Below are 27,881 nucleotides of genomic sequence, written 5' to 3'. Positions count from 1 at the left end.
ACCTTACTCTTTTATTTTTAAAGGTTGTCACAATGACTCACTGCAACTGTTCTTTCTGTGAAAATTGTTTTAAGAAATATTTCTCATTGGTCATAAAGGAACAAAGTATTGTCAACGTAGTTTGCCCAATATGTAGGACCCCAGATCTGAAAAGCCCCCATCTCCAAGAGGGTATCACAGAATACTTCAGTTTCTTGGACATCCAGGTGAGAATTCTGAAACATAAGAAGAAAGAAATTGACCTTACAATATTATTGCAATCTTGGAAATGTGGTTGAGTGAAGGGCATGAGAAACATGTTAATGTTCTGGACAAGTTTCATATGTGATGGAAGGTGAACAAGAAAGTAGGGATAGCTGTACCCTGATAAGGGAGTGTAACTCGACAGTGCGTAGGGAGGATATTCTGGAGGGATTACCCAATGAGACCATATGGATAGAATTTAGGAATAAGAGAGAGGGAGTGACATTCTTGGGATTACACAATAGACCTCACAACAATCAATATGAAATTAGAAGAACTGACATGTAACACAGTGCAGAAGGGTGTAAAAGCAATAGTTTATAGTATTGGGAGTTTTAAACTTTCCCATTTATTGATTCATGTTGCCTTATGGAAAGAGTGCAGATGCAGCAGAATCTGTTGTTCATCTCGGATAGTCTTTGAAACAATGTATAGATAGTCGTACCAGAGGGGGGCCTTAAATGATCTGATGTCAAGAAATGAGACCAGGCAGGTAGTGGGAATATTAGTTGGGAAACACTTTGGAAATTGGGATCAACTATAATTCTATGTTTCGAGATAGTTATGGCAAAGGATAAGGTTTGTACTCACGTTTTGGTCCTAAACTGGTTTCAAAGGTGAAAAAGTATATCTGGCAAAAGTAGATTGGGAGCTGATGCTGGAGGGTGAAGCGTCATCTGACGCGATGGAGTTTTGTTCACAGTTCAAAGTAAACTTATTATCAAATTATATATGTGTCACCATATACAACCCTGAGATTCATTGTCTTGCGGGCATACTCAATAAATCAATAGGATAATAATATAGCCAGAATCAATGAAAGGCCCCACCTGCTTGGCATTCAACCAGTGTACAAAAGGTAAAAAATGTGCAAACACAAAAAGAAAGAAATAATAATAAATAAATAAGCAAAAAGCATTGAGAACATGAGATGAGCAGTCCTTGAAAATGAGTCCATAGATTGTAGGGACATTTTAATAATGGGCTAAGTGAAGTTGAGTGAAGTTTTGGTTCAAGAGCCTGATGGTTGAAGGGTAATAGCTGTTTCTGAACCTGGTAGTGTGAGTTCTGAACTTCCGGTATCTTCTTCCTGATGGCAGCAAGAAGAGACAGTGTCCTAGGTGGTGAGTGTCCCTGATGATGGATGCGGCTTTCTTGCGATTGCATTCTTGTAGATGTGCTTAATGGTGGTGAGGTCTTTACTCATGATGTACTGAGCCATATGCATTACTTTTGTAGGATTTTCTGTTCAGAAACATTGGTGTTCCCATACCAGGCTGTGAAGCAGCCAGTCACTGTACTCTCCAGTAGGCATTTAGACAGGTACATTAGTAGGTAGGGAATAGTTTAAATTGGCATCATGGTTGGCACAAACATTGGCCTGAAGGGCCTGTCGTGCTGTATGGTTCTATGTTAGCAAGGTTGTCAAACACATTTATAGAAGTTTGTCAGTGTTTTAGATGATATGCAGAATATTTGCAAACTCCTAACGAAATAGAGGTGCTGCCATGCTTTCTTCATAATTGCATTTATTTGCTGGACCCAGGACATGTCCTCTAAAATAATAACACCGAGGAATTTAAAGTTGCTGACCCTGTCCACCTCTGATCCTCTGATGAGGACTGGCTCATGGACCTCTGGTTTCCTTCTCCTATAATCAGCTCCTTGGTCTTGCTGACATTGAGTTGGAGGTTGTTGTTGTGGCACCACTCAGACAGAGTTCCATTCTCCCTCCTATATGCTGATTCATCACCAACTTTGATTTGGCCTATGAGAGCGGTGTCATCATCAAACATGAATATGTTATAAATGTAGAGCAGGGGGCTAAGCACACAGCCTTGTGGTGCACCTGTGCTGATGGAGATTATGGAAGAGATGTCGTTGCCAGTCTGAACTGACTGGATTTTGCAAGTGATGAAATCCTGAATCCAATTGAACAAGAAGATGTTGAGGCCAAGGTTTTGAAGATTGTTGATCAGTTTTGAAGAGATAATGGTATTGAATGCCGAATGTAGTCGAAAAAGATCGCCCTGATGTATACATCTTCGCTGTCCAGATGTTCCAGGGTGAGTGAAGAACCAATGAAATGGCATCTGCTGTGGACCTGTTGAACCAGTAGGCAAATTGGAGTGGATCCAAGTTATTTTTCAGACAGGACTTGATATGTTTCATCATCACCCTCTCAAAACACTTCATCACTGTGGATGTACAGTAAGTGCTACTGGATGATAGTCATTGAGACAGATTACCATGTTCTTCTTAGGCACCAGTATAATTGAAGCCTGTTTGAAGCAGGTGGGCAACTCAGTCTGCCGAAACGAGAGGTTAGAAACGTCAGTGAACACTCCGGCCATTGGATCGGCACAGTTCTTTAGTAGTGGCTAGGTACCCTGTTTGAGCCAGATGCTTTACATGAGTTCATCCTCCTGAAGGCTGCTCACATGTCGGCCTCGGAGACTGAAATCACAGGATCATCGGGGTTGTGGCGTTTTGTGATGGTTCCTCCATTTTTTTGACGGTCAAAGCGAGTGTAAAAGGCATTGAGCTCATCTGGAAGTGAAGCTCTGGTGTCGCTTATTTTAACTTTATCAGAGTTGATAGTATTCAAGCCCTGCCACAACTGTCGAGCATCATTTGTTGATTCACGTTAAGTCTGGAAATGTCACTTTGACCATGGATTTCTGGAGAACATACCTGGATTCTTGTAACTTCCTTGGTCACCAGACTTGAATGCCCCTGATCTGGCGCTCAGCAGATTATGGGTCTCATGGTTCATCCAGGGTTTCTGACGGGGGATAGTTCTGAATGGTTTTGTGGGGACACACTCAATAAAGTCCGCGACAACCATTCAGATCCTCAGATGAGTCATTGAACATATCCCCGTTCACTGACTCAAGGTAATCTTGTAGTTGCTCTGATCACCTCTTCATAGTCCTAATCATTGGAGCTGTGCTCTTTGGTCTCTGCCGATATGCAGGTAGGAGAAGGACAGACTTGTGATCTGTGGTAGACATTCCTTATCTTAGTATAACAGTGTGTTGGGACCTCTGATGCTACAGGTTATATGCTGTTGGTAATTAGGCAGGGTTTTCTTCAAATAAGCCTGGAAGTTGTGATCTGAAATGCATCGAGATGGAATGCTTCTTGTTTGGAGACAGCATCACGCAATATCTCGAGTGCCTGATTATAGTCAGCAGCTGGTGGTATGTAAACTGCTGTCAAGATAATTGAGGAGAACTCTCTTGGTAAACAGAACAGACAGAATTGTGAAAGAGTCATCAAGAGTTCAGAAACAGCACATTGGATAAAGGTGAAGGGCAAAGGTATTAAGATTGGGGACCTTTGGATGACAGAAGTTATTGAAAGTTTGCTCAGGTGAAAAAAAAAGGAAATGTATGGCATGTATAGGAAATTGGAATCATTCAAGTTCCTTGAGGAATATACAGAGTGTAAGGGAGTACTAAAGAAAGAAAGGATAAAGAGGGGCCATTAAATATCTTTGGCAAATAATATTGAGCAAAGCCCTTTGTTGTTCTGTATTAGGAGCAGGAGCAGCTAATGAATGTGTGGGTACTCTGAGGCAACAAAGAGGTAATCTATCTGGGGAAAATGGGATATGGGTGAGATCCAAAATGATGACTCCTTATCTGTAAATCACCACTGAGAAGGAATGTGGAGGATAGTAAGTTCAGGGAGGGATGCTGATAGACAGGAGCATGTCATTATTACAAAGGGGGAGGTGGTAGATGTCATGGAATACATAATAGTTGATAAATCCCTAAGGCTGTATTGAGATCTGTGTTAGAATGCTAGAGGAAATAAGGGAGGTGATTGCTGGGGTTTTGACAGATTTTTCAATCTTTATTAGCCGCAGGTGAGGTGGAGGAGAGTTAATGTGCTTTAGCTGTGACTTTATAAGGCACTGGTGTGGCCTTATGTGGAGTATTGTGAATAGTTTTGTGCCCTTCCCAGGTGCCAGGGTCAGGGTTGTCTCGGATCAAATCCACAGCATTCTAAATGGGGAGGGGGTGTGGGGGAACAGATTTGGTACACATTGGCGCCAAAGACATTGGGAGGATAAAGGTGGTCCTGAAGGGAGAATTTAGGGAGCTAGGTAGAAAACTGAAAAGCAGGACCTCCAGGGTAGTAATCTCTGGATTTCTGCCTGTGCCACATGCCAGCGAAGGTAAGAATAGGATGACTTGGCAGATGAATGTGTGTCTGAGGAACTGGTGCAGGGGGCACGGCTTCAGATTTCTAGGTCATTGAGATCTCTTCTGGAGAAGGTATGGCCTGTACAAAATGGATGGGTTACACCTGAACCCAAGGGGGATAATCCTTACAGGCAGGTTTGCTAGAGCTGTTGGGGAGGGTTTAGCCTAATTTGGAAGGGGGCTTGGAAACTGCGTGATAGGGCTGAGGAAAGGCAGTTGGTACACAAGCAGAAGTAGTGTTTAGTGAGACTATCAGGAAGGACAAGCAGATGATAGGGCAAAATTGCAGTCAGTGGAATGAGTTGCATTGTAACAGGTGGACAAAATCACAAAGGGTGATAAATACAGGACTGAAGATGTTATATTTGAATGTGCGCAGGATATGGAATAAGGTAGATGTGCTTGTAGTACAGTTAGAGATTGGCAGGTATAATGTTGTGGGCATCACCGAGTTGTGGCTGAAAGAAGAGCTTAACTGCCAAAGATCAAGTCATGTCTAATTATCATTCAAGCTATACATAAAGGGTAAAAAACACATTATGGGAATCATATGGGAGCAAAAGGATGACAGGAGTGAAGATAGGACCGATGAGAGATAAAGGTGGGAAGATGTGCCTGGAGGCTGTGGAAGTGAGCGAGGTCCTCAATGAATACTTCTCTTTGGTATTCACCAATGAGAGGGAGCTTGATGATGGTAAGGACAATATGAGTGAGGTTGATGTTCTGGAGCATGTTGATATTAAGGGAGAGGAGGTGTTGGAGTTGTTAAAATACATTAGGACGGATAAGTCCCCGGGGCCTGACGGAATATTCCCCAGGCTGCTCCATGAGGTGAGGGAAGAGATTGCTGAGCCTCTGGCTAGGATCTTTATGTCCTCGTTGTCCATGGGAATAGTACCGGAGGATTGGAGGCAGCCGATTGTTGTCCCCTTGTTCAAAAAAGGTTGTAGGGATAGTCTGGGTAATTATAGACCATTGAGCCTTACGTCTGTGGTGGGAAAGCTGATGGAAAAGATTCTTAGAGATAGGATCTGTTGGCATTGAGAGAATCATGGTCTGATCAGGGACAGTCAGCATGGCTTTGTGAAGGGCAGATCGTGTCTAACAAGCCTGATAGAGTTCTTTGAGGAGGTGACCAGGCATATAGATGAGGGTAGTGCAGTGGATGTGATCTATATGGATTTTAGTAAGGCATTTGACAGGGTTCCACATGGTAGGCTTATTCAGAACGTCAGAAGGCATAGAATCCAGGGAGTTTGGCCAGGTGGATTCAGAATTGGCTTACCTGCAGAAGGCAGAGGGTCGTGGTGGAGGGAGTACATTTGGATTGGAGGGTTGTGACTAGTGGTGACTAGAGGGTTGTCACTTGATTCTGGCATGGTCCCGGAGGACTAGAAAATTGCAAATGTCACTCCACTCTTTAGGAAAAGAGGAAGACAAAAGAAAGGAAATTAGAGGCCATTTAGTCTAACCTCAGTGGTTGGGAAAGTGTTGTAGTCTATTATTAAGGATGAAGTTTTGGGGAGGACTGAAAAATTGCAAGTGTCACTCCACTCCTTAAGAAGGGAGGAAGACAAAAGAAAGGAAATTATAAGCCAGTTAGTCTAACCTCAGTGGTTGGGAAAGTGTTGGTGTCTGTTATTAAGGGTGAGGTTTTGGGGTACTCAGAGACTAATGATAAAATAAGTCAAAATCAGCATGGTTTCTGTGAGGGGAAATCTTGCCTGGGAAATCTGTTAGAGATCTTTGAGGAAATAACAAAGGAGAGACAGTGGATGTCATTTACTCAGATTTTCAGAAGACATTGGATAAGGTGCCACACATTAGGTGGCTGAACAGGATAAAATCCTATGGCGTTACATGAAGGCTACTGGCATGGATAGAGGAATGGCTGACAGGCAGGCAGCAGTGAGTGGGAATATAAGGGGGCTCTTTTGGTTGGCTGCCAGTGACTAGTGGTGTTCCTCGGGTCAGTTTTCACATTTGCTAATGTTCACATTGTTTTTCAGTTATTTGGATAATGGAATTGAAGGCTTTATGGCAAAGTTTGCAGATGATATGAAGATACGTAAGTAGTGCTGAGGAAGCAATGCGATTGCAGCAGGACTTATCCAAATTGGAAGAATGGGCAAAGAAGTGGCAGATGGAACTCAGTGTTGGGAAATGTATGATAATGCATTTTGGGAAAAGGAACAACGGTGCAGGCTGTTATCTAAATGGGGAGAAGGTTGCAGAGGGGCTTCGGGGTCCTTGTGCAAGACTCCCAGAGGTTAATTTACAGGTTGAGTCTGTGGTAAAGAAGGCAAATGCACTGTTGGCATTTATTTCAGGAGGAATAGAATATAAAAGCAAGGAGATAATGCTGAGCCTTTATAAGACACTAGTCAGGCCGTACCTCAAGTAGCGTCAGCAGTTTTGGGCCCCATATCTCAGAGAGATTGTGTTGCAATTGGAGAGAGTCCAGAGGAGGTTCACAAGGATGATTCCTGAAGGCTTAACATATGAGGAGCGTTTGGCAGCTTTGTGCCTGTACTCACTGGAACTTAGAAGAATGTGGGGGATCTCGTTGAAACCTACCGAGTGTTGAAATGACTAGATAATGTGGATGTGGAGAGGATGTTTCCTATGGTGGGAATATTCAGGACTAAAGGGCACAGCCTCAAAATTGAGGGGTGACCTTTTAGAACAGAGGTAAGGAGGAATTTTTTTAGCTGAATCGGTGGAATGCTCTGCCACAGACAGAAGTGGAGGCCAAGTTTGTGGGTATAATTAAGGCCAAATTTGATCATTTTCTGATTGGTCAGGAGGATATGGCCAGATGGCAGGTATATGGGGTTGAGTGGGATCAAAGATCCAGGATCAGCCATGATGGAATGGCAGAGTAGACTCAATAGGCTGAGTGGCCTAGTTCTGCTCCTATGTCTCTGTCCTATGATCTATACATAGATACAGCTGAATGAGACAGCATAGTTCTGGCCAAGGTGCAAAACATTCAAAATCACAAGCAAACATTCAAAAATAATAAGTAACTTAATCACAAATAGTGAGCAAAGAAACATACTCACTCAAAAAAAACACATATATAGTCCAAGACCAAGAGCGATAATGTCTGGCAATCAATGGTACAGTCCCCTGGAAGTGTGTAGTAGATAGATGCACGCAATCCAGCCTGTCATTCCACTGCTCGAACACAGGAGGGCAGCACTAACAGAGGAGACTAGATCCCAGCCGAACTTGGACACAATGCTGTAAATGCTTCCACGTATCTCGCCTGGTCTAAGAAGGCGCATAATAGAGCAGAAATTAGTGGGAAGTTAGAGGATAGGTAAGCTTTTAAAAACCAACAGATGGCAACTAAAAAGCCATAAAGAGATAAAAGATGTAATTTTTATGAGAATACAGTGGTGTTTAGCCTGTGTATTACTTTTATTTTAAACCCCCCCCTCGACCAATCCACTTGATTTTATGATTTGCAAAACTTTAAATTATATGGATTGACAGTTCATTAAAATTTATTGCAAAATATTTAGTAAATAATTCAGGTGATTACAAGATAATTGAAGCTTAACATTTTTTTAAATTAAAAAGAAAATTTGTCAATATTGGGAAAAAATTTGAGGTGTGACATTTTTATTGAACATATATTAAAATATTGTGAAATTTAATTCTAGACTTCAGTAATTAAGTCATCATGAATGTATATTTTAAAAATTAACTATTGACTGTGATGGACTAGAAAAATTTGTTCTTTCATAACATATAGATTCGCCATTATCTTGATGAAAAAACACATGAATTATTTCAAAAAAAGCTACGAGACCGAACGCTGATGGAAATGCCAAACTTCAGATGGTGTGCACATGTAAGACAATCTTGTGGTTATTTTATTTCAGTTTCGAAGTAGAGGCATTATTTTAGTAACTCTTTTTATGCATGTTAAAATTTGTTTTTTTTATGAATATTTGTAACAAGAATCTAGGGAAAGCAAAGCAATGAAAAAGATTCTAATCGGTCTTATTTTAGGCAAAGTTATTAGAAGTTAAACAACCAAAACTGATAGATAATCTAATTGAAAAGCTTAAGGTAGTGAGTGTCTTCTCCTGATTGTTTGTTTCTCCTCTCTTGGAAGCAATGCTGTATCTGTCATTCAATCACATGCTGTTAGTAATCTCAAGGACTTGATTGTGACCATTCTTTATTTTAAGGGCAAGACTATATAGTCACTTGCATATAGAAACATCCCATAGAAACTGCCGATACTTAATATGTAGAAACCCACATGTTCTAGCATGAATTACAAGGTGGTCAAAGGTGTAGTCATAGTCATAGTCATACTTTATTGATCCCAGGTTTTTGAATTAGAAACCTTCCCAGTACTGAACTATTGGAACCTGTTCTGGGATGTCACTTTGTCCAAGTTCTATAATTCTACATTAGAGGAAGATCAACTGCAGCAGGAGACCACACTCAAATCTCTTCGGCAATTCAGTAACATTTGGGGTCACTTCCCTGCCTGATGATTGAATATTTTACAATCTAAAAATATGATGGTTTTAGCCTGTATCATATTTGGCAATAATCTGTCTGCTGAGCTGAGAGGAGCTTGGGACTTGTATTTAGAACATAGACCATAGAATAGTACAGCACAGTACAGGCCCTTCAGCCCACAATGTTGTGCCGACCCTCAAACCCTGCCTTCCATATAAGCCCCCACCTTAAATTCCTCCATATACCTGTCTAGTAGTCTCTTAAACTTCACGAGTGTACCTGCCTCCACCACTGACTCAGGTAGTGCATTCCACGCACCAACCACTCTCTGAGTAAAAAACCTTCCTCTAATATCCCCATTGAACTTCCCACCCCTTACCTTAAGCCATGTCCTCTTGTTTTGAGCAGTGGTGACCTAGGGAAGAGGCGCTGGCTATCCACTCTATCTATTCCTCTTATTATCATGTATACCTCTATCATGTCTCTTCTCATCATCCTTCTTTTCAGAGAGTAAAGCCCTAGCACCCTTAATCTCTGATCATAATGCATACTCTCTAAACCAGGCAGAATCCTGGTAAATCTCTTCTGTACCCTTTCCGATGCTTCCACATCCTTCCTATAGTGAGGCAACCAGAACTGGACACAGTACTCCAAGTGTGACCTAACCAGAGTTTTATAGAGCTGCATCATTACATCGCGACTCTTAAACTCTGTCCCTCGACTTATGAACGATAACACCCCATAAGCTTTCTTGACTACCCTATCCACCTGTGAGGCAACTTTCAGGGATCTGTGGACATGTACCCCGAGATCCCTCTGCTCCTCCACACTACCAAGTATCCTGCCATTTACTTTGTACTCTGCCTTGGAGTTTGTCCTTTCAATGTGTACCACCTCACACTTCTCCGGATTGAACTCTATCTGCCACTTCTCAGCCCACTTCTGCATCCTATCAATGTGTCTCTGCAATCTTTGACAATCCTCTACACCATCTACAACACCACCAACCTTTGTGTCGTCTGCAAACTTGCCAACCCATCCTTCTACCCCCACATCCAGGTTGTTAATAAAAATCACGAAAAGTAGATGTCCCAGAACAGATACTTGTGGGACACCACTAGTCACAATCCTCCAATCTGAATGTACTCCCTCCACCACGACCCTCTGCCTTCTGCAGGCTAGCCAATTCTGAATCCACCTGGCCAAACTTCCCTGGATCCCATGCCTTCTGACTTTCTGAATAAGCCTTCTGTGTGGAACCTTATCAAATGCCTTACTAAAATCCATATAGATCACATCCACTGCACTACCCTCATCTATATGCCTGGTCACCCCCTCAAAGAACTCTATCAGGCTTGTTAGACACGATCTGCCCTTCACAAAGCCATGCTGACTGTCCCTGATCAGACCATGATTCTCTAAATGCCCAGAGATCCTATCTCTAAGAATCTTTTCCAACAGCTTTCCCACCACAGGCGTAAGGCTCACTGGTCTATAATTACCCGGACTATCCCTACTACCTTTTTTGAACAAGGGGACAACATTTGCCTCCCTCCAATCCTCCGGTACCACTCCCGTGGACAACGAGGACATAAAGATCCTAGCCAGAGGCTCAGCAATCTCTTCCCTCGCCTCGTGGAGCAGCCTGGGGAATATTCCGTCAGGCCCCGGGGACTTATCCGTCCTAATGTATTTTAACAACTCCAACACCTCCTCTCTCTTAATATCAACATGCTCCAGAACATCAACCTCACTCATATTGTCCTCACCATCATCAAGTTCCCTCTCATTGGTGAATACGGAAGAGAAGTATTCATTGAGGACCTCGCTCACTTCCATAGCCTCCAGGCACATCTTCCCACCTTTATCTCTAATCGGTCCTACCTTCACTCCTGCCATCCTGTTTTTCTTCACATAATTGAAGAATGCCTTGGGGTTTTCCTTTACCCTACTCACCAAGGCCTTCTCATGCCCCCTTCTTGCTTTTCTCAGCCCCTTCTTAAGCTCCTTTCTTGCTTCCCTATTTTCCTCAATAGACCCATCTGATCCCTGCTTCCTAAACCTCATGTATGCTGCCTTCTTCCACCTGACTAGATTTTCCACCTCACTTGTCACCCATGGTTCCTTCACCCTACCATTCTTTATCTTCCTCACTGGGACAAATTTATCCCTAACATCCTGCAAGAGATCTCTAAACATCGACCACATGCCCATAGTACATTTCCCTGCAAAAACATCATCCCAGTTCACACCCGCAAGTTCTAGCCTTATAGCCTCATAATTTGCCCCTCTTTGAACAACCTAGGTACAGAGGAGATGTCAGGGGTAAGTTTTTTTATGTAGAGAGTGGTGAATGCGTGGAATGGACTGCAGGCGGTGGAGACGGAAATGATAGGGTCTTTTAAGAGACTCCTGGATGGTTACATGGAGCTTAGAAAAATAGAGGGCTACGTGTAGAGCCTAGGTAGTTCTAGGACATGTTTGGCACAGCTTTGTGGGCTGAAGGGCCTGTATTATGCTGTAGGTTTTCTATGTTTCTATATTTCTAATCTACATTAAGGGATGTTCTTTATTTCCTTTGTATTTTCTTGCACCTTCATTCTACATTTTGGCATCTTCTGTCTATAGGATTTTAAAATACTCCACAGAGTACCATTTCACATTTAAAATGGTCTTATCCAACCCTCTTTCACATCTTAAGAGAACGTTCAGCCAAACTTTATCAGGCAATGGCTTCAAAATAACAGAATTAATGAAACGAAAAGTAGACTGACTCTCTTGAGCTGTTTTAAAATATTATGTTAGTTTAGCTTTTTTGTACCAGCACTTAAATGCTAGGACTTGTTAATTATGGAGTTTTTGCTTGATTTCCTCATTGAACCTGTGAAGGCTGTCTGATCGTCTGATCACTTTAGCCATTGTAGAAAGGTATGCTAGTGAACGATGACTACAGCTTGCCGCCCCCCCTTAATTTACGAGCTCCCATGGAAACAAATCTCTTCAAGAAGCCATTTCATTGAAATTATTTGGTCAAATTTTTAATACAAACTGGATGAGCTATGTTTTGAGGCAGTATTAAAGGCATCTGGTTTCCCTGGTTAAGATTATCTTATTTCTTTCAGTGTGTCTTTGGACTGTTGCATGATATCAATAGGTTGAGAATGGATTGTCCATCCTGTAACAAAAGCACATGCTCCCAGTGTAAGATTCCTGTAAGTAATCTTTTTAGGTTATACAGTTCTTTGCATTTAATTGATCCACATTACAAAACTCTTGTGGAACTTCACGTCTCCTGTTCTTTCTTCAGTGGGAGCAACAGCATGAAGGGATCAGCTGTGAACAGTTCAAGATGTGGAAGCAGCAGAATAACCCTGAGTATCAGGCAAGCACGTTGGACATCTATCTCAGCAAGAATGGAATAGGTAACCAGTTGCACTCAGCAGTAGCTGCTGATGATAAATTAATTCTTTTAGTCCAACCTGGTGAACTGTGGCTATTGGACACAACTGGGGCTGCATATTCCACTTCCCAAGGAACAACATAACCCATACAGCTAACAGAAATGTACGTTCAGGGTCCATTTTCTCAACCTTCTGAAGGCCTGTCATCCTCAATTCTGAGGGACTGCTGCCACAATGGTTCTGAGTTGACAAGATTTCTTGTTGGAAATAATACTGCAATTTTGCTATGTAAATCAATGTGATAAAACAGTACAATTATCTACAATGAATGACATTATATAGCTTTTAAAATCAGCTTTTGACGCATTATTTGATTAAGTAAGATTTAGAGTCCGACAGCAAAGAAACAGACTCTACAGCCCATCGTGTCCATGCCAACCATCAAATTCCTACCTACATAATTCTATTCACTAGCACGTGGTTCATTGCTTCTATGCCTTAGGCAACATGTTCTGGATTCTAGGAACCCGGGTTTAAAGAAACATCATCCTCAGATTTTCTTTAAACCTCTTACCCCATAGCATAAACCTGTGTTTTATTACACACCTTTAGTTTGGGGAGAAGCTTCCTACCATTTTCTCTGTCTATGCCCTTCCTAATTTTGCATACCTCAATCAGGTCCCCCTCAGGCTTAACTCCAAGGAAAGCAAACCAGCCTATCCATCCTGTCCTCATAACTAGAATGCTGCATCCAGTACAACCGTGGGAACCTCCTTTGCACCCTCTCCAACACATCTTCCACATCCAACATATCCCGTCTAGGACATGTACTATTCAAGCTGTGGCATAAGGAACCATTAAGGAAACTGTTTTGACAGTGAGTTATTTATTAGTGTGAAAACAATTTTTTTTTGATCTTCCAGCATGAGGGCTGAAAAATTACAGGGTGATTCAATGATAGAGTTAGGAACTCTCTTAGACTTTTGTTGATTTAAGGGTTCAAATCATCAAGGGAATGCCTATAGAGTCATAGAACGATATAACATTGATACAAGCTCTTCAGCCCAACAAATCCATGCCAGCTAGTGTCAATTTCTTGTCTTTGGCCCATATACTTCTCAGCCCTGGCCTCCCATGGACCTGGTGCAGGGAATAATGCGGCCGAGAAATTGTACTGCATTTGAAAATATAGAGACACTGAGCACAGAAATGGGCTCAGTGCATGCCGATCTTTTGGCCCGTCCACACCAATTCCATTTGCCTGTGCTAGGTATATATCCTTATATGCCTTGTTTTTATAAAGTGCAATTCTAAATATTTCTTAAATAAAACAATTATTCCCAATTCTCTTGTCTCTTCTAGGTACAAGTTCCAGATATCAATCACTCTGAAAAATTTTGTTGCCTTTTAAAGCTTCTTCGTCCTATAGTAAACCAATACTACAATATTATACTAAATAATAACATTTCTGTGCTGAAACTCTTTCAAAATGGTTTACTGAGGTGAAATCCTTTTTTAGTTTACCAGGTGCAAAAAAAACTTTGCTATGGCTGTTCCTGATTATGCCAGCAGAGTTATGTAGCTTCTTCAGTGGTTTCTTTGTAATTAAGCATCAGAATCTTCTGAGAAGTGATAACGGGTACCCTGATTTACTTATGAGCATATAAATTGTTGACACCTCAAGCCTGTGCTGCCTTGAAATTAAATTATGGCTGATCAGATCTATAGAGTTATAGAGTCCTAGAACACTAAAGCACTGAAACAGGTTCTTTTCCCATCTAGTCAGTGTCGAAATATTAATCTGCTTCGTCCCATCGACTCACATGTGGACCATAGCCCTTTATACCCCTGCCTCCCAAGTACCTATCCAAATTTGTCTTAAAAGTGTATATGGATTTCAGCAAGACTTTTCATAAGGTGCCCCATGCAAGGCTTATTGAGAAAGTAAGATGGCATGGGATTCAAGAGGACATTGCTTTTTGGATCCAGAACTGGCTTGCCCACAGAAGACAAAGAGTGGTTGTAGACGGGTCATATTCTGCATGGAGGTCTGTCACCAGTGGAGTGCCTCAGGGATCTGTTCTGAGACCCTTACTCTTCGTGATTTTTATAAATGACCTGGATGAGAAAGTGCAGGGATGGATTAATAAATTTGCTGTTGACACAAAGGTTGGAGGTGTTGTGGATAGTGTGGAGGGCTGTCAGAGGTTACAGCGGGACATTGATAGGATGCAAAACTGGTCTGAGGAGTGGCAGATGGAGTTCAACCCAGGTAAGTGTGAAATGGTTCATTTCGGTAGGTCAAATATGATGGCAGAATATAGTATAAATGGTAAGACTCTTGGCAGTGTGGAGGATCAGAGGGATCTTGGAGTCCGAGCCCATAGGACACTCAAAGCAGCTGAGCAGGGTGACTCTGTGGTTAAGAAGGCGTACGGTGTATTGGCCTTCATCAGTCGTGGAATTGAATTTAGGAACCAAGAGGTAATGTTGCAGCTATATAGGACCCTGGTCAGACCCCACTTGGAGTACCGTGCTCAATTCTGGTCGCCTCACTACAGGAAGGATGTGGAAGCCATAGAAAGGGTGCAGAGGAGATTTACAGGAATGATGCCTGGATTGGGGAGCATGCCTTATGAGAATAGGCATTTTCTCCTTGGAACGACGGAGAATGAGAGGCGACCTGATAGAGGTGTATAAGATGATGAGAGGCATTGATCGTGTGGATAGTTAGAGGCTTTTTCCCAGGGCTGAAATAGTTGCCACAAGAGGACACAGGTTTAAGGTGCTGGGGAGTAGGTACAGAGGAGATGTCAGGGGTAAGTTTTTTACTCAGAGAGTGGTGAGTGTGTGGAATGGGCTGCTGGCAACAGTGGTGGAGGCAGATACGATAGGGTCTTTTCAGAGACTTTTGGGTGGGTACATGGAGCTTAGAAAAATAGAGGGCTATGGGTAAGCCTAGTAATTTCTAAGGTAGGGACATGTTCGGCACAGCTTTGTGGGCCGAAGGGCCTGTATTGAGCTGTAGGTTTTCTGAGTTCCTGTGTTTCTAAAGTTGAAATCCATCACTTTCACTGGCAGCTCATTCCACACTGTCACCATCCACTGAGTGTAGAAGTTCCCCCTCATGGTCCTCTTAAAGATTTTACCTTTCACCCTTAACCAATTACCTCTAGTTCTCATCTCACCCACCCTCAGTGGAAAAAGCTTGTTTGTATATATCTATACCACTCATAATTTTGTATACCTCTACCTAATCTGCCCTCATTTTTCTACGCTCTAAGGAATAAAGTGCTAACCTACTCAACCTATCCCTATAACTCAGCTCCTCAAGTCCTGGCAACCTCTTTGTAAGTTTTCTCTGTACTCTTTCAATCTTCTTTATATCTTTCCTGCAGGTTGGTTACCAGAACTGCACACAATACAAATTTGGCCTCACCAACATCTCATACAGCTTCAACCTAACATCCCAACTCCTGTACTCAGGAATTTGATTTATGAAGGCCAATGTACCAAAAGCTCTCTTTACAACCCTGTCTACTTGTGACACTACTTTCAAGGAATTCCCAGATCCCTCTGTTCCACCACACTCCTCAGTGCCCTACTACTCACCATGTAAGGCCTACCCTGGTTTGTTCTCCCAAGTTTTAACACCTCACACTTGTCTGCATTTAACTCCATCTGCCTGTTTTTCAGCCAATTTTTCCAGGTGGTCCAAATCCCGCAGCATCTTTGATATCCTTGCTCGCTGTCTATTACATCACTACTCTTGATGTCATCTGCAAATTTTCTCATCCAGTTTACTACATTATCATCCTGATCATCGATATAGATGACAAACAACAATGGACCCAGAACTGATCCCTGTGGCACACCACTAATCGCAGGCTTCTGCTCAGAGAGGCAGCCATCTACTACCACTCTGACATCTCCCACAAAGCTAATGTCTAATCCAGTTTACCATCTCTAAATGAATGCCAAGTGACTGAATTTTCTTGACCAACCTCCTATGCAAGACCTTGTCCAAGATCTTGCTAAAGTCCATCCACTGCAATAATCTTCGCCCATCTACCTGCAATAATCTTTCACCTCTCTCTATCCCTTACTCATCAAGAATCCATTTACATCAGCCTAAAAAATTTAGAAAGATCCTGGTCACTTCACCCTTTTGAGGAAGAAAGTTCCTAAGACCCACAGTCTTCTAAGAGATAGAAGAAAAAAAACATTTAATCTGTCTTAAAATGCTGACCCCTTACTTTAAATTTACATTTAACATTAATATCATGTAATGTTGAACTAGTTGATATGTATCCACTTTTAACCAGCTATATGTTTTGTATTCTCTTTCATTGTGTGTATTTGTGTTTCTTTTAGATTGCCCCAATTGTACTGCTCGATTTGACTTGGCCAGAGGAGGATGCATGCATTTTAATTGCCCAGAATGTCAATATCAGTTCTGTGGTGGCTGTAAAAGACCTTTTAAGTTAGGATCGGTAAGTTGTTGCTCTTTCCGAACCTTGTATCAGTGTGTTACTGTGCATGCTGCTTTTCAGTAGTAAAAGCCATATAATAGACATCTGAAGAATACAATATTCAGGCCATGCCATTCAGGAACTTCTGTTAATATTATTTTGTGACTATGTTTTACATCATTACTATTTGCTGTGTGTGATTATCTGTACTGTGTTTTGCCCCTTGGCCCTAGAGGAATGATGTTTTGTTTAGCTGTATACATGTGTATGTTTGGATGATAATAAGCTTGAACTTGATCTGGTTTTGTGAATTGTGGATTTCTATTTTGCCTTGACATTGAATAGAACCTGCTTTGACTAACAATGCACGGTGGGCTGATGTACGTTTTTTTTTGTTTTAGGGCACATCATAAGATTCAGCAACACACACAGTCAGGCATCAAGAATGGGCCTTGTGCCAAGTAAAGCCCCTCCTGTGTCTGCTCGGTTAAGTCCAAGGCCAAGTTTGAATGTGGAATTCATGAGTCATGGGTGAGAGAGGCTCGGGAGTGCAGGGTGAGGGTCATCAGTCAGTAATATCAGGCTGGGGTTGGAAAGGAAGTTTATTAGGCTGAGATCAAAACAGTTATTCCTTTGTCTTGGGGTGGAATGGATGTTGTCAGACAGGAACTGGAAGGGCAGATCATTGAGCTTGGATTGTAAGTGTACAGCAGGAGGGAGCTACTCATGTTGGGAGTTTGTAAAACATTGATCTAGGACGCTGCTAGTGAGGAGGTAGTTGGAGAATCATGGTCAAAGTTAAGGTTGGTTGGCCTATCAGTAATCAATGGAGACCGGTAGTAAGGGTCTCTGTACCTCCCTCTGCAACCAGATCTTTGACTTTCTCACCAGAATACCTGTCTCAAACAACCCCCAACAATGGAAATTCCACCGGATGAAAGCCTTCCCCCAGGAGCTAATTGCAACTGGGCAGCCTGGAAGTGCCTTAACAGACTTAGGACTGCTGTAGGTCATTCAAAGGTGTCACTAAGCAAATGGGGATATACAACCAGCCCGACAACTTGTGAATGTGGAACCAACAGGAATTCTGCAGATGCTGGAAATTCAAGCAACCCACATCAAAGTTGCTGGTGAACGCAGCAGGCCAGGCAGCATCTCTGGGAAGAGGCAACACACATCAAAGTTGCTGGTGAACGCAGCCAACGCACATCAAAGTTGCTGGTGCGTTCACCAGCAACTTTGATGTGGGTTGCCTCTTCCTAGAGATGCTGCCTGGCCTGCTGTGTTCACCAGCAACTTTGATGTGTGTTGTGAATGTGGAACTGAGCCACAAACCATGCCACATTTCCTGCAATGCCCATCGCTGGAGGAACCCTGTACTGTTGCTGATCTTGCCGAATTCAACAACAAGGCGCAAAACTGTGTCCAGCTCTGGCTGGGCCAAGTATGGACTGTCCGTGGACACGATAAGAAGAAGACCGGAATACCATAGTCAGTACAGATCAGAAATGATATCTCCTCTCTGACAGTCAACACAGGTGCAGCTCAAGGATGCGTGCTTAGCCCATTGCTCTACTCTCTCTACACCCATGACTGTATGGCTAGGCACAGCTCATCTGTAACTTTGCTGAAGACACAACTATTGTTGGCAGAATTTCAGATGGAGATGAGGTGGCATACAGGAGTTAGATGGATCAGCTGGTTGAGTGGTGTTACAACAGCAACCTTGCACTCAATGTCAGTAGCATCAGGAATTGAGTGTGGACTTCAGAAAGGGGAAGTCGAGGGAACATGCACCAGTCCTCATCAGCAGTGCAATGGATGAACAGCTTCAAGTTCCAGTGTGTCAACATCTCTGAAGGTATATCCTGGGCCCAACATATTGATGCAATTACAAAGAAGGCACATCAGCAGCTTTATTTCATTAGGAGTTTGAGGAGACTTAGAGACTTGGTATGTTACCAAAGGCTCTAGCAAATTTCTACAGAGGTACCATGGAGAACATCCTTACAGTTTGCATTACCACCTAGCATAGAGGGGCCTCTGCACAGGATCAAAAAAAGCTGCAGAATGTTGTAAACTCAGCCACCTCCATCATGGGCACTAGCCTCCCCAGTATCGAGGACATCTTCAAAAGGTGATGCCTCAAAAAGGCAGCATCCGTCATTGAGGACCCCCATCACTTAGGGCGTGCCCTCTTTTCATTGCTATCACAAAGGAGGAGGTACAGGCGGCTGAAGACTTCCCCTCTGCTATCAGATTTCTGAATGGACAATGAACCCATGTACACTACCTCACTAATATTTTTGCTTTCTTTCTGTGCTTCTTATTTAATTTGATTTTAATATATATTTCATATTTTTTTTATTATTTGTAATTGGAATGTACTGCTGTTGCAAAAGAACAAATTTTATGACATGTATCAGTGATATTAAACCTGGCTGGTTCTGAGGTGAAGGTTCAGTTGAGAGCTATAAGCTGGAAGTGAGTATAGTAACAATGACGAGGTTGAAGAATCCAGAAAAGACCAGACAAATATATTGACGAAGGCAACCTAGCCCAAGACAGTTTTCAGCATTTAACAAAATCTTTTTAGGAATTTGAAGCAGGGTTCAGTAATGCTGTAAGTTTTATTTCTGCATATATATTTGTATTGTCAATGCTGAAGCTTGGATGAAAATCTCAGAACTGACATCAACCTGTGATGTTTCCAGATGCACAAAGGAGCCAGATGGAAACTCATGGACTTCATGCAACTTGTACTTTCCCTTCCCATTTGAGTTTCTCACAATACGATCTCTCCTGTCCTCATCCATTCACTTTTTCCTGTCTAGATCCCCTTAAAACCCTTCTGCCTGCTTCTCATCCAAATGTGTACTTGTAATATGTAGGTCTGCAGGTCAATGCAGTACTTTCTTCAACTTGTGGTAATTAAACTTCCTAAATCTCAGTGGGCCTGTGGGTCTCCAGTAATCCTAACATATTTGTAACTTATTGAAGTTAGATACAAAAATACCTCTGTGATGTCTGATAAATGTTCTTATTCCCCATTAAAAATTGTAATTTGTATCTTGTTTCCCTGTGACCACGTGGGTTTCTCTGCATGTTCCAGTGTCCTCACACATTTCAAAGAGGTTAGGGTTAGGAAGTTGTGGACATGCTATTTTGGCACCAAACATGGCGACACTTACGGACTGCCCCCAGCACACTGCAAATGATAACACAAATGGTGCATTTAAAATATGATTCGATGTACATGTGACAAATAAAGCTAATTTTTTAAAGCTCATCTCATCTTGTTGGTTTACTCTCATTTTCTACTTTTCCTACAATCAATTTTTGATCATCTGATGGTTTCTGAACGGTATTGGGCTGCAGTCATTAATCAGGTGAGTTACCGAAAGGGCACGGAGAGTCAAACGCATGGCAGGCTGGTGAAGCAGGTGGGTCAGTCCAAGGTTGGTAGGTTCCCTTTCATGAATCTGTAATGTCATTGTAACCCAGAACTTTTCCTTGCCATTTTACAACTTGTATGGTGAGATTTGATGTGTGCAAGTGACTCCTTGATGAAGAATTAATTAATGACCTTCATGCCTGCCTTTCCTTGAATTTTGGTTCCTATATATAGCCTCTTTGCCTAAACCCACTTGAGTAAAAGACATACTCTGTGTCCAATGTCATCTGATATTTAGCTTTGAACCAAAATATACTTCACTTAACTAGTCCTCTTTAGCTTGTGCTCTTTTCTACATTTTCACCTTGCATACCTTAACAGTAACCATATCCCAATAATAGAAACTGCTTTTTGATTACAACAGGCTTGTACGTTCATGGATAACTGTCTTGGAAAGGGTTTGCACGCCCATCATCCGCGGAACTGTTTTTATTACCTCAGAGACTGGAGTGTGGATCGGATAAAGCAGCTGCTAAATGTGAGTCATATTTACTGACTTAACTTCCTACTCTAACAAATGCACAAAAAACACATTTTATATAATTAAGTAAGGGGGGGAAATAATAGAAGAATTATAACATACTGTAGATACCTCTGTACAAGTCAACCCTGTGATTGGTCAATCCCGGGGACTAGGCCCAAAGGGGCGATATCTGTAAGTCTGAGAATCCAAGGCTACGGACTGGAGGTCCTGGGGTTGGAAACCAGTCTGTGGGTGAGTGGGTGGGTGGGACAAATGGAAAGGCCATGGACCAGAGGCCAGAGACGGCCTGTCCTGGGTTTGGAGACCTGTCTGTGGGTGAGTGGGTGGGTGGGACGGATGGAAAGGAGATTTGTTTTGCTGTTGTTTTGTTTTTGTTTTCACTGTTGTTGTATTGTTCTGCGGAATGTTGTGGGTATGCAATGTTAGTGCCAGAATGTCACTTGTGTGTCTTGATTTTTTTATTAACCTAATTTACCTGCCTTCCCCATGTAACCCTTAATCCCTTACCAATCAAAAGTCTATTAGTCTTTGCCTTAATAGCTATTGGTTCCCATTCTCACCTCAAGAATCTAGCATTTGTGTTCCTACTTATCTCTTTCCAGCAGCTGTCTCCCCTCTTCATGCTCCGTTTAGTTCCTTGTTCTTTTTCCTCTCTCTTTGTCTGCCCCCATCTATCATTCACCTGCTGCTACTTCCTTCTGTGTCTCTGCTCATTTCCATAAGACACAGGAGCAGAATCAGGCCATTTGGCCCATCGAGTCTGCTCCACCATCCAATCATGGCTAATCCTTTTTCTCTCCTCCTCAACCCCATTTCTCAGCTTTCTCCCCGTAACCTTTGATGCCATGTCCAATCAAGAACCTATCAAACTCTGCCTGAAATATACCCAACGACCTGGTCTCCACAGCTGCATGTGACAACAAATTTCTCAAGTTTACCACCCTCTGGCTAAAGAAATTTCTCTGCATCTGTGTTTTGAAAGGACGCCCCTCTATTCTGAGGCCCCCTTGTCCTCGACTTTCCCACCATGGGAAACATCCTTTCCATATCTATTTTGTCTAGGCCTTTCAACATTCGAAAGGTTTCAATGAGATTCCCCCCTCATCCTTCTAAGTTCCAGTGAGTACAGACTCACAGCCATTAAATGTTCCTCATATGATAACCCTTTCATTCCTGGAATCCAAATTTTCCTGCGATAAACACATGCTTCCATTCCATCTCCCTACCTGGCACTTTGCCTGCCATCTTACACCCCTTCTCAGTCCCCCTTTCATCACAGAATCCTTTCTCACCACTCCCTTTATTCTTTTTATACTGGCCATCTTTCCTCTCCACCTTCAGTCCCGATGCAGGGTTTCACTCAGAAACAGCAACACTTCCTTCCCCGTCACTGATGCTACTCAACCTGCTGAGTTCTTCCAGCAGTTCTTTCTGTGTGTTGCTTCAGATTCCAGCGTCTGCAGAATCTCTGCTTTCATGTTCTAGTCCTCTCAGAAGGAACGCTAACATGGTATTTGCAGTGGAATTCATTGGATTGTCGCAACTACACGTCACATGACACTAAACTACACTTTGACTTTTAAATGTAAAATCTGGAATATGCAGGAGTAAGTATCTCGTGATAAAACTTGAGAGTTTTAATATATTACAAAGTACATTTTAAACACATCAGCCAGCTTTATAGTAAAATTTTTCTACTGCCATCATATTATTGAGTTATTATCTTAATAATACCAAACAATTGTTCTTTTTTACTACTTAGTTAGTGTCTGTGATTTCTATTCTTTCAGATGGGGAATGTTCCCTTGACTGGTTTCATAACAGATAATAGTCTGGGTCATATGGAAGGTAATTATTATAAGAACGATACTATGTGTAAAAGTTAGTTTGTACTGCATGAACATATGTGAACATTTAGCATGTGTCCTTTGACATTACAATGGAGCTCTCCCATAGGTCTACATCTACACCAGCAGAGATCAGTATCTTAAATATTGAGCAGGGGTGCCCAAACTTTTGCATACCACTGTATATCTTTCCACATGTATTGGGTATGCAGTATTAAACCATTCATTTGATAAGAGTGAGTAGTGATTTAATTTAAGGCTGCAAATCATAGAAGTGGCTCTTTAGGATACTTTTTTAAATCCTGGAACTTGGGAAGTGTACAGAAAGAGGAAGTACCACTTTTTTTGTGAAAACATGTTTCCAGATGACACAACAGACTATTTCAAGTTTGCTAGAACAATCCCATTCTCCCATCATTTTTCCTTATCTATTCTTCCCAATTTCCATCAAGTGCTCCTCAGGTCCTTCCACTCACTAACTTACCAAAGGCAATTTACTGTGATCAGATAACCTATCAAGCTTGACACTTTCAGCACATGGTAGGAACTGGAGCACCCAAGACAAGTCATGTGGTGAACCAGGCCATAGGAGCTAAGAGCCTTTAGATCCAAAACTGAAAGCCAGTGCCACTTTTAAAATTCAGTAGATTTTTGTCATAGCAACATGTTGTTCAATAAGAACATGTTTCCTAGGTCATCTGGATCTACATGTAAGCAAGAGATGCTTACTATTAATAGGTACAAAGATAACTTGTGGGATTTATATTGCTTCTAATCGTAGTGAACAATACAATTCAATCATATTTTTTCTTCAAATGTCAAAAAATGCAGTCTTCACGAATGGATTACCAAATCTTCTTGTGATAAAACACTTGCTTCTTTAGGTAAATGTAAAGTTACTGAGCAGAGGGAAACCTCGCACGGTTTGAAGGATGAGCAGTGCGGCCTACCTTCAGTGAAAGGCTATGCGGGATTCTGCAAGTATGTGAACTGACATCTCTCTGAACCTCAACTGGTTAAACGTATTGGTTGAGCAATCGTATGATACCTGCAAACCCCTGTTAAATAGGCACCGTGCGGAAAGCCAAAGAACACTTAATGTTTGAGACACTCAGCAGTAAAATTCTGTAGTCCACCAGGTCCAGGGAGTCCAGTGCAGAATGCACAAAGGAAACTGCATAACCCACTGTTCTGGGTTATCAGAGTAGGATAGTGGGGAAAGGCTGATCATCAGCTAGTTACCAAAGGCTAAGGGAGGGAGGGTAAGGGTGCTCATTATCCAGGAGACAATCATTTTTCAAGGCTATGTAGAGACTTGAGGTGGACTGTGGTTGTGGTAGACTAATGGAGATTCAGATCTTGCTACCTCCCATTGAATGAGAATTAGTGGTTTGTATAAAGCTCTAAGTCTATGTGAGGATTGGCTCAGAGATCAGTATGTGGAAAGGCAGGCCTGAGGTTGCTAAGTGGTGGGGGTACATTATATCGGAGATAGGCAATGGAGGGTTGTAGGGATGTGTATGAGAGCGGTGCAACCAAAGCTACATGAGTGGAATTGGGGCGTGATTTTCAGCTACCTGCACGTGCATTAGCTTGTCAGAATCATAGAGAATCCATAATTCTGGTTTTGTCATGACTTCAATTGGTGAAGTTTATTTGCATATCCAGGCCATGAATGCTTCAGGTTACAAATGCTTGACTTGTGTACAGACTGTACTTGGGAGACCAGTGGGATAGAATTGCTGGCTGCTGTAGGCATCTTCTGTCATGTGGGAACTCAGTTTGCGGCAGGATCTGAATGCTTTAGTTTTACTACATGTAGTAAAACATGTATATGTTTTACTACATATAGTTGGCTTATGCATTAATCAACAGCTCACGTTGCAAGCAGTTCTCAGAAAGGGAATCCTATAAAATCTGAGGAAGATCTGTAAATACGAAATATTTTCTGAGCCATTGTTTGGAGTGATAACTATTGATATACAGTGGATTCCTGTTAATTTCGCCATCGGTTAATAGGGGCAGCCACTTATTTGGGACAATTCTTGAAGAACAAAAGCTAATTGACAAAATAGCCAGGATTCCCTTTGCTTATTTGGGACACTATGCTGCTTAATTGGGGTAGGAGACTGGTATCAAACAGTTTCTGACTAGTGTTAGACGCCTACACTTGTGTGGCCATTAGACTCTACGCCATACTTAGAGCAAACAGTTTTTAAAATTGTATCAGTTGTGTGTGCTTCTGTTTAAAATGCAGTGATTTTTGTCACAGATAAGAGGCAAGAAATAATCAGTAAGACAATTCAGAGCTGTTTTGCTCACTGCGGTTTCTAGCATTCAGACTTGTTGATGCCAGAAATGGCCGAGAATGAAAATTAAACAGTTTGACTACTTCAACAAGTTAGGAACTACAAAGAATTAGAAGATACCAATAATCATCTTTAATGTAACAATTAAAATTAAGACCTGGAGAATGCAATTAAGAGTTGGAAAATTGTATGAAGGCAGTCCATTACCTACACCGGGTGTCTGCGCTGATTTTGTTCATTTATGCGTCAATCAAAAGGAGATGGCAGTGTGCCACTGAGCTGACACCTGAAATCTGTATGCATGCGACAGAGGCCACACCGTTGTACACCGGTTTAACAGGCAGGCTAAGCCAAGTGAGGGAAGCCTGTGGGCCTTATACCCCAGTGAGATAGGGTCACATCTGTCCTAATGTGTGAAGTGAGCTCTGCTGGACTGGATGAGTGAGATTTACAGTGAGAGCCAATGGACAGGAAGGTGATTCTGTGGAGAGCAAAGGGTGTGATGAGGCGCAGGAAAAGTCATGGTCAGCCTCTGCATCCAAGGAACCCCTGTACCAACAACCTTTGTACCACTGGACCTGGACTTCTGAGATCGAGAGAGTGGAACTGTCCCAGCTCTTCCACACAGATTTCCTGCCATCATCAGATACAACAGACAGCCATCAAACCAACTATTAGGAACTAAAATAAAAATACAGAACAAATTAGAACACTATCAATACAACTACAGTACTGTAGAACTGTATTAGTTCCTAATAGTTGGTTTGATGGCTGTCTGTTGTATCTGATGATGGCAGGAAATCTGTTTACATAAGTACATAATTTGTTACTCAGTTAAACAGTAGTTGCTCTTTTTTATACTTTTTTAAACTATTTCCATGAAACTTCGGCTCATTGGTGCAGCCGTTTAATTGGGCCAAAATGTACTTGTCCCAATATGTCCGAGTTAACTGGAATCCACTGTAATTGTTCTTTGTAATATTTGTAAATCAGTAAATGTGTCCTTTTTCTATATTCAATATTTTCAATATCTCAGTGTTTTATGTTTTATTTGAATCCTGCTTCTGTTGTGGAGCAAGAGATTCAGTCACACAGTCTATCATCAGGTCAGCCAGGAACAATTATTTGATCAATCTTTTAACCTTGAAAAGAGAAAAATAAGTATCTTATCAGTGCAGACTGTTGTTTGCCCTCACCATCTCTAGTTTGTACAAATACTCATAGAGATAAGGTCTTTGCCAGTATATATAACATCCAGCTAGCATCTCTTGACCAGGCTGAGATTAGAAAATTTGTATTCAGTCACTTCTGACAGTACCTTTACAACATGATCTTGTGCTTATGGACTCCTGGTCTTTTTAGGCTCATGCTTAAAGTATTTCTCTGTTCATGTAAAGCCTTAGTATTGTTACAGGGTCAGATGTCTCCAGTTACTACATTCATCTCAGGAGCTTCTGGTATCATTACTCTTGTATCAGAATAGAAAATGCTGGAAATGCCCAGCAGGTCAGGCTGTATATGTGGAAAGATAAACAGTTAACAATTCAGTTGGAAGACCTTTCTTCACACCTGAAGCATTAACTGTCTTTCTCTTCCCAAAGATGCAGCCTCACTTGTTGAGTATTTCCAGCATTTTCTGTTTCTAATTTAGATTTCCGGCATCTACTTTTTTTGTTGTTTTCTTTTATCTCATACTCAGTTGCATGAAACAGATTTAACTGATGTGATGGGGTAGAAACATATTTTTATCCTGTACTTTGCGTTCATATTGTAGAAAGGAAGTCAATCCCAAAGGCTAAATCTGAACATTTCATGTTCCTCTGTTTTTAATAATTTTGATAAAACTGTGGTGAACAACTGCCACAGTTTCCATAAGTAAGGTCTGAAAAACAATAACAATGCAAACACTTCAATGATGTTATCAATGATAAAATAAAACTAGTTTTTACTTTGGTTTCCTCTTTATTTCTCCTATTCTGAATAAAATCCATTTTATGTTTTAGTTAAGCACTGAGGTGTTTACATTGCTGCCATTATCACAGCCCCTTTCTAAAAAATATCCTGCTGTTAAAAATTGTTGCTATTCAGATTGAACAATGCATAAATTATGATTTATGAATTTTTAAAGTACCTTTAATGGCCTAGAGCACACATTTGAGAAACTGGTGTACAAAGACTTCTACTTCAACATGATGTCCTCATCTTTATTTCAGTGTCCATTTAAAACAGCACTTGGTTGAACTCGTGAATAGAAATAATTTGGATCCAGCTATTCTATACAGCAAAGATGAAATATTAATGGAATTTGAACGCTGGAATATTCCTGTCCCGAATCAACACCTTAATGAACCAGAAGAACAATTTAAACAAAGGTTAAGAAATGTAAGTTAACAAAGTATTCAAAAATTAACAGCTATGTACAATTTGTGAAAATATTAACTACTAAGTCATTACTTATTCAGATTTGTAGCAGCCGATTAAACTTTGGAACAAGAATGCAGATCCATTCCTGGCAGGTGAAATGAAAGTTTCCCCAGCTGCCAGTCATAGAAGCCCTAATAGAAAAGCTTTTAATATTATCAGTCCACTTCCACTTAGCATGATGTGCTTTCTATAACTCTCCCTCATTTGTTAATATTACATAATGGTCATGGTAAATGAAATGAGTGTTCTGTTGTAGAGGATGAACTTCCAAGGTTAAGGCTCTGGTGCTACTTTAGAAATAATGTGACAGGCACATTACCTTGAAGAGTGAATTTTTTAAAAGAAGCTTATCAAATCCTTGTGTTGGTGATCTAGAGCACACAACTGATATTTTGGTCATCATTTACAGTATATTAATTGCAACAATAGCGTGAAGCCTTGAAATATATTCTGACTACATTAGGCAAGAGTCTGGTAGAACTCGGATCAACAAATGTTGCATCTGTAGTGCAATGATTATTGACCAGGGAACTCTCCTAGTGAAA

General features: G+C 41.5%; 1 protein-coding gene and 1 long non-coding RNA gene across 9 annotated transcripts in view; one reads left to right on the top strand and one right to left on the bottom strand.

Moving 5' to 3' along the window:
- The window catches only part of si:dkey-181m9.8 (E3 ubiquitin-protein ligase RNF31), a 153,646-nt gene that overhangs the window by 115,539 nt on the left and 10,226 nt on the right, over positions 1–27,881 (top strand). For 7 of the 8 annotated variants that reach the window (XM_063062059.1, XM_063062049.1, XM_063062105.1 and 4 more), the window contains 9 exons: positions 24–206; positions 8,221–8,319; positions 12,068–12,157; positions 12,253–12,367; positions 16,721–16,839; positions 20,637–20,750; positions 22,547–22,604; positions 23,488–23,584; positions 27,126–27,294. In XM_063062059.1, the coding sequence (XP_062918129.1) occupies positions 24–206; positions 8,221–8,319; positions 12,068–12,157; positions 12,253–12,367; positions 16,721–16,839; positions 20,637–20,750; positions 22,547–22,604; positions 23,488–23,584; positions 27,126–27,294 (1,044 nt within the window). Of the gene's footprint in view, positions 1–23; positions 207–8,220; positions 8,320–12,067; positions 12,158–12,252; positions 12,368–16,720; positions 16,840–17,219; positions 17,924–20,636; positions 20,751–22,546; positions 22,605–23,487; positions 23,585–27,125; positions 27,295–27,881 lie in introns of those variants that run through there. The other variant, XM_063062112.1, reaches the window with a different exon arrangement.
- LOC134353773 (uncharacterized) lies at positions 132–27,138 on the bottom strand. Its single transcript, XR_010019676.1, has 3 exons — positions 27,044–27,138; positions 7,523–7,733; positions 132–215 (listed from the first exon to the last, which is right to left on the bottom strand). It is a non-coding gene; the product is annotated as an uncharacterized LOC134353773 (long non-coding RNA).

The sequence above is a fragment of the Mobula hypostoma genome, chromosome 1, assembly GCF_963921235.1.
Source record: "Mobula hypostoma chromosome 1, sMobHyp1.1, whole genome shotgun sequence".
NCBI classification, from domain to species: Eukaryota; Metazoa; Chordata; class Chondrichthyes; order Myliobatiformes; family Myliobatidae; genus Mobula; species Mobula hypostoma.
This window is presented reverse-complemented; position numbering and strand designations above follow the sequence as displayed.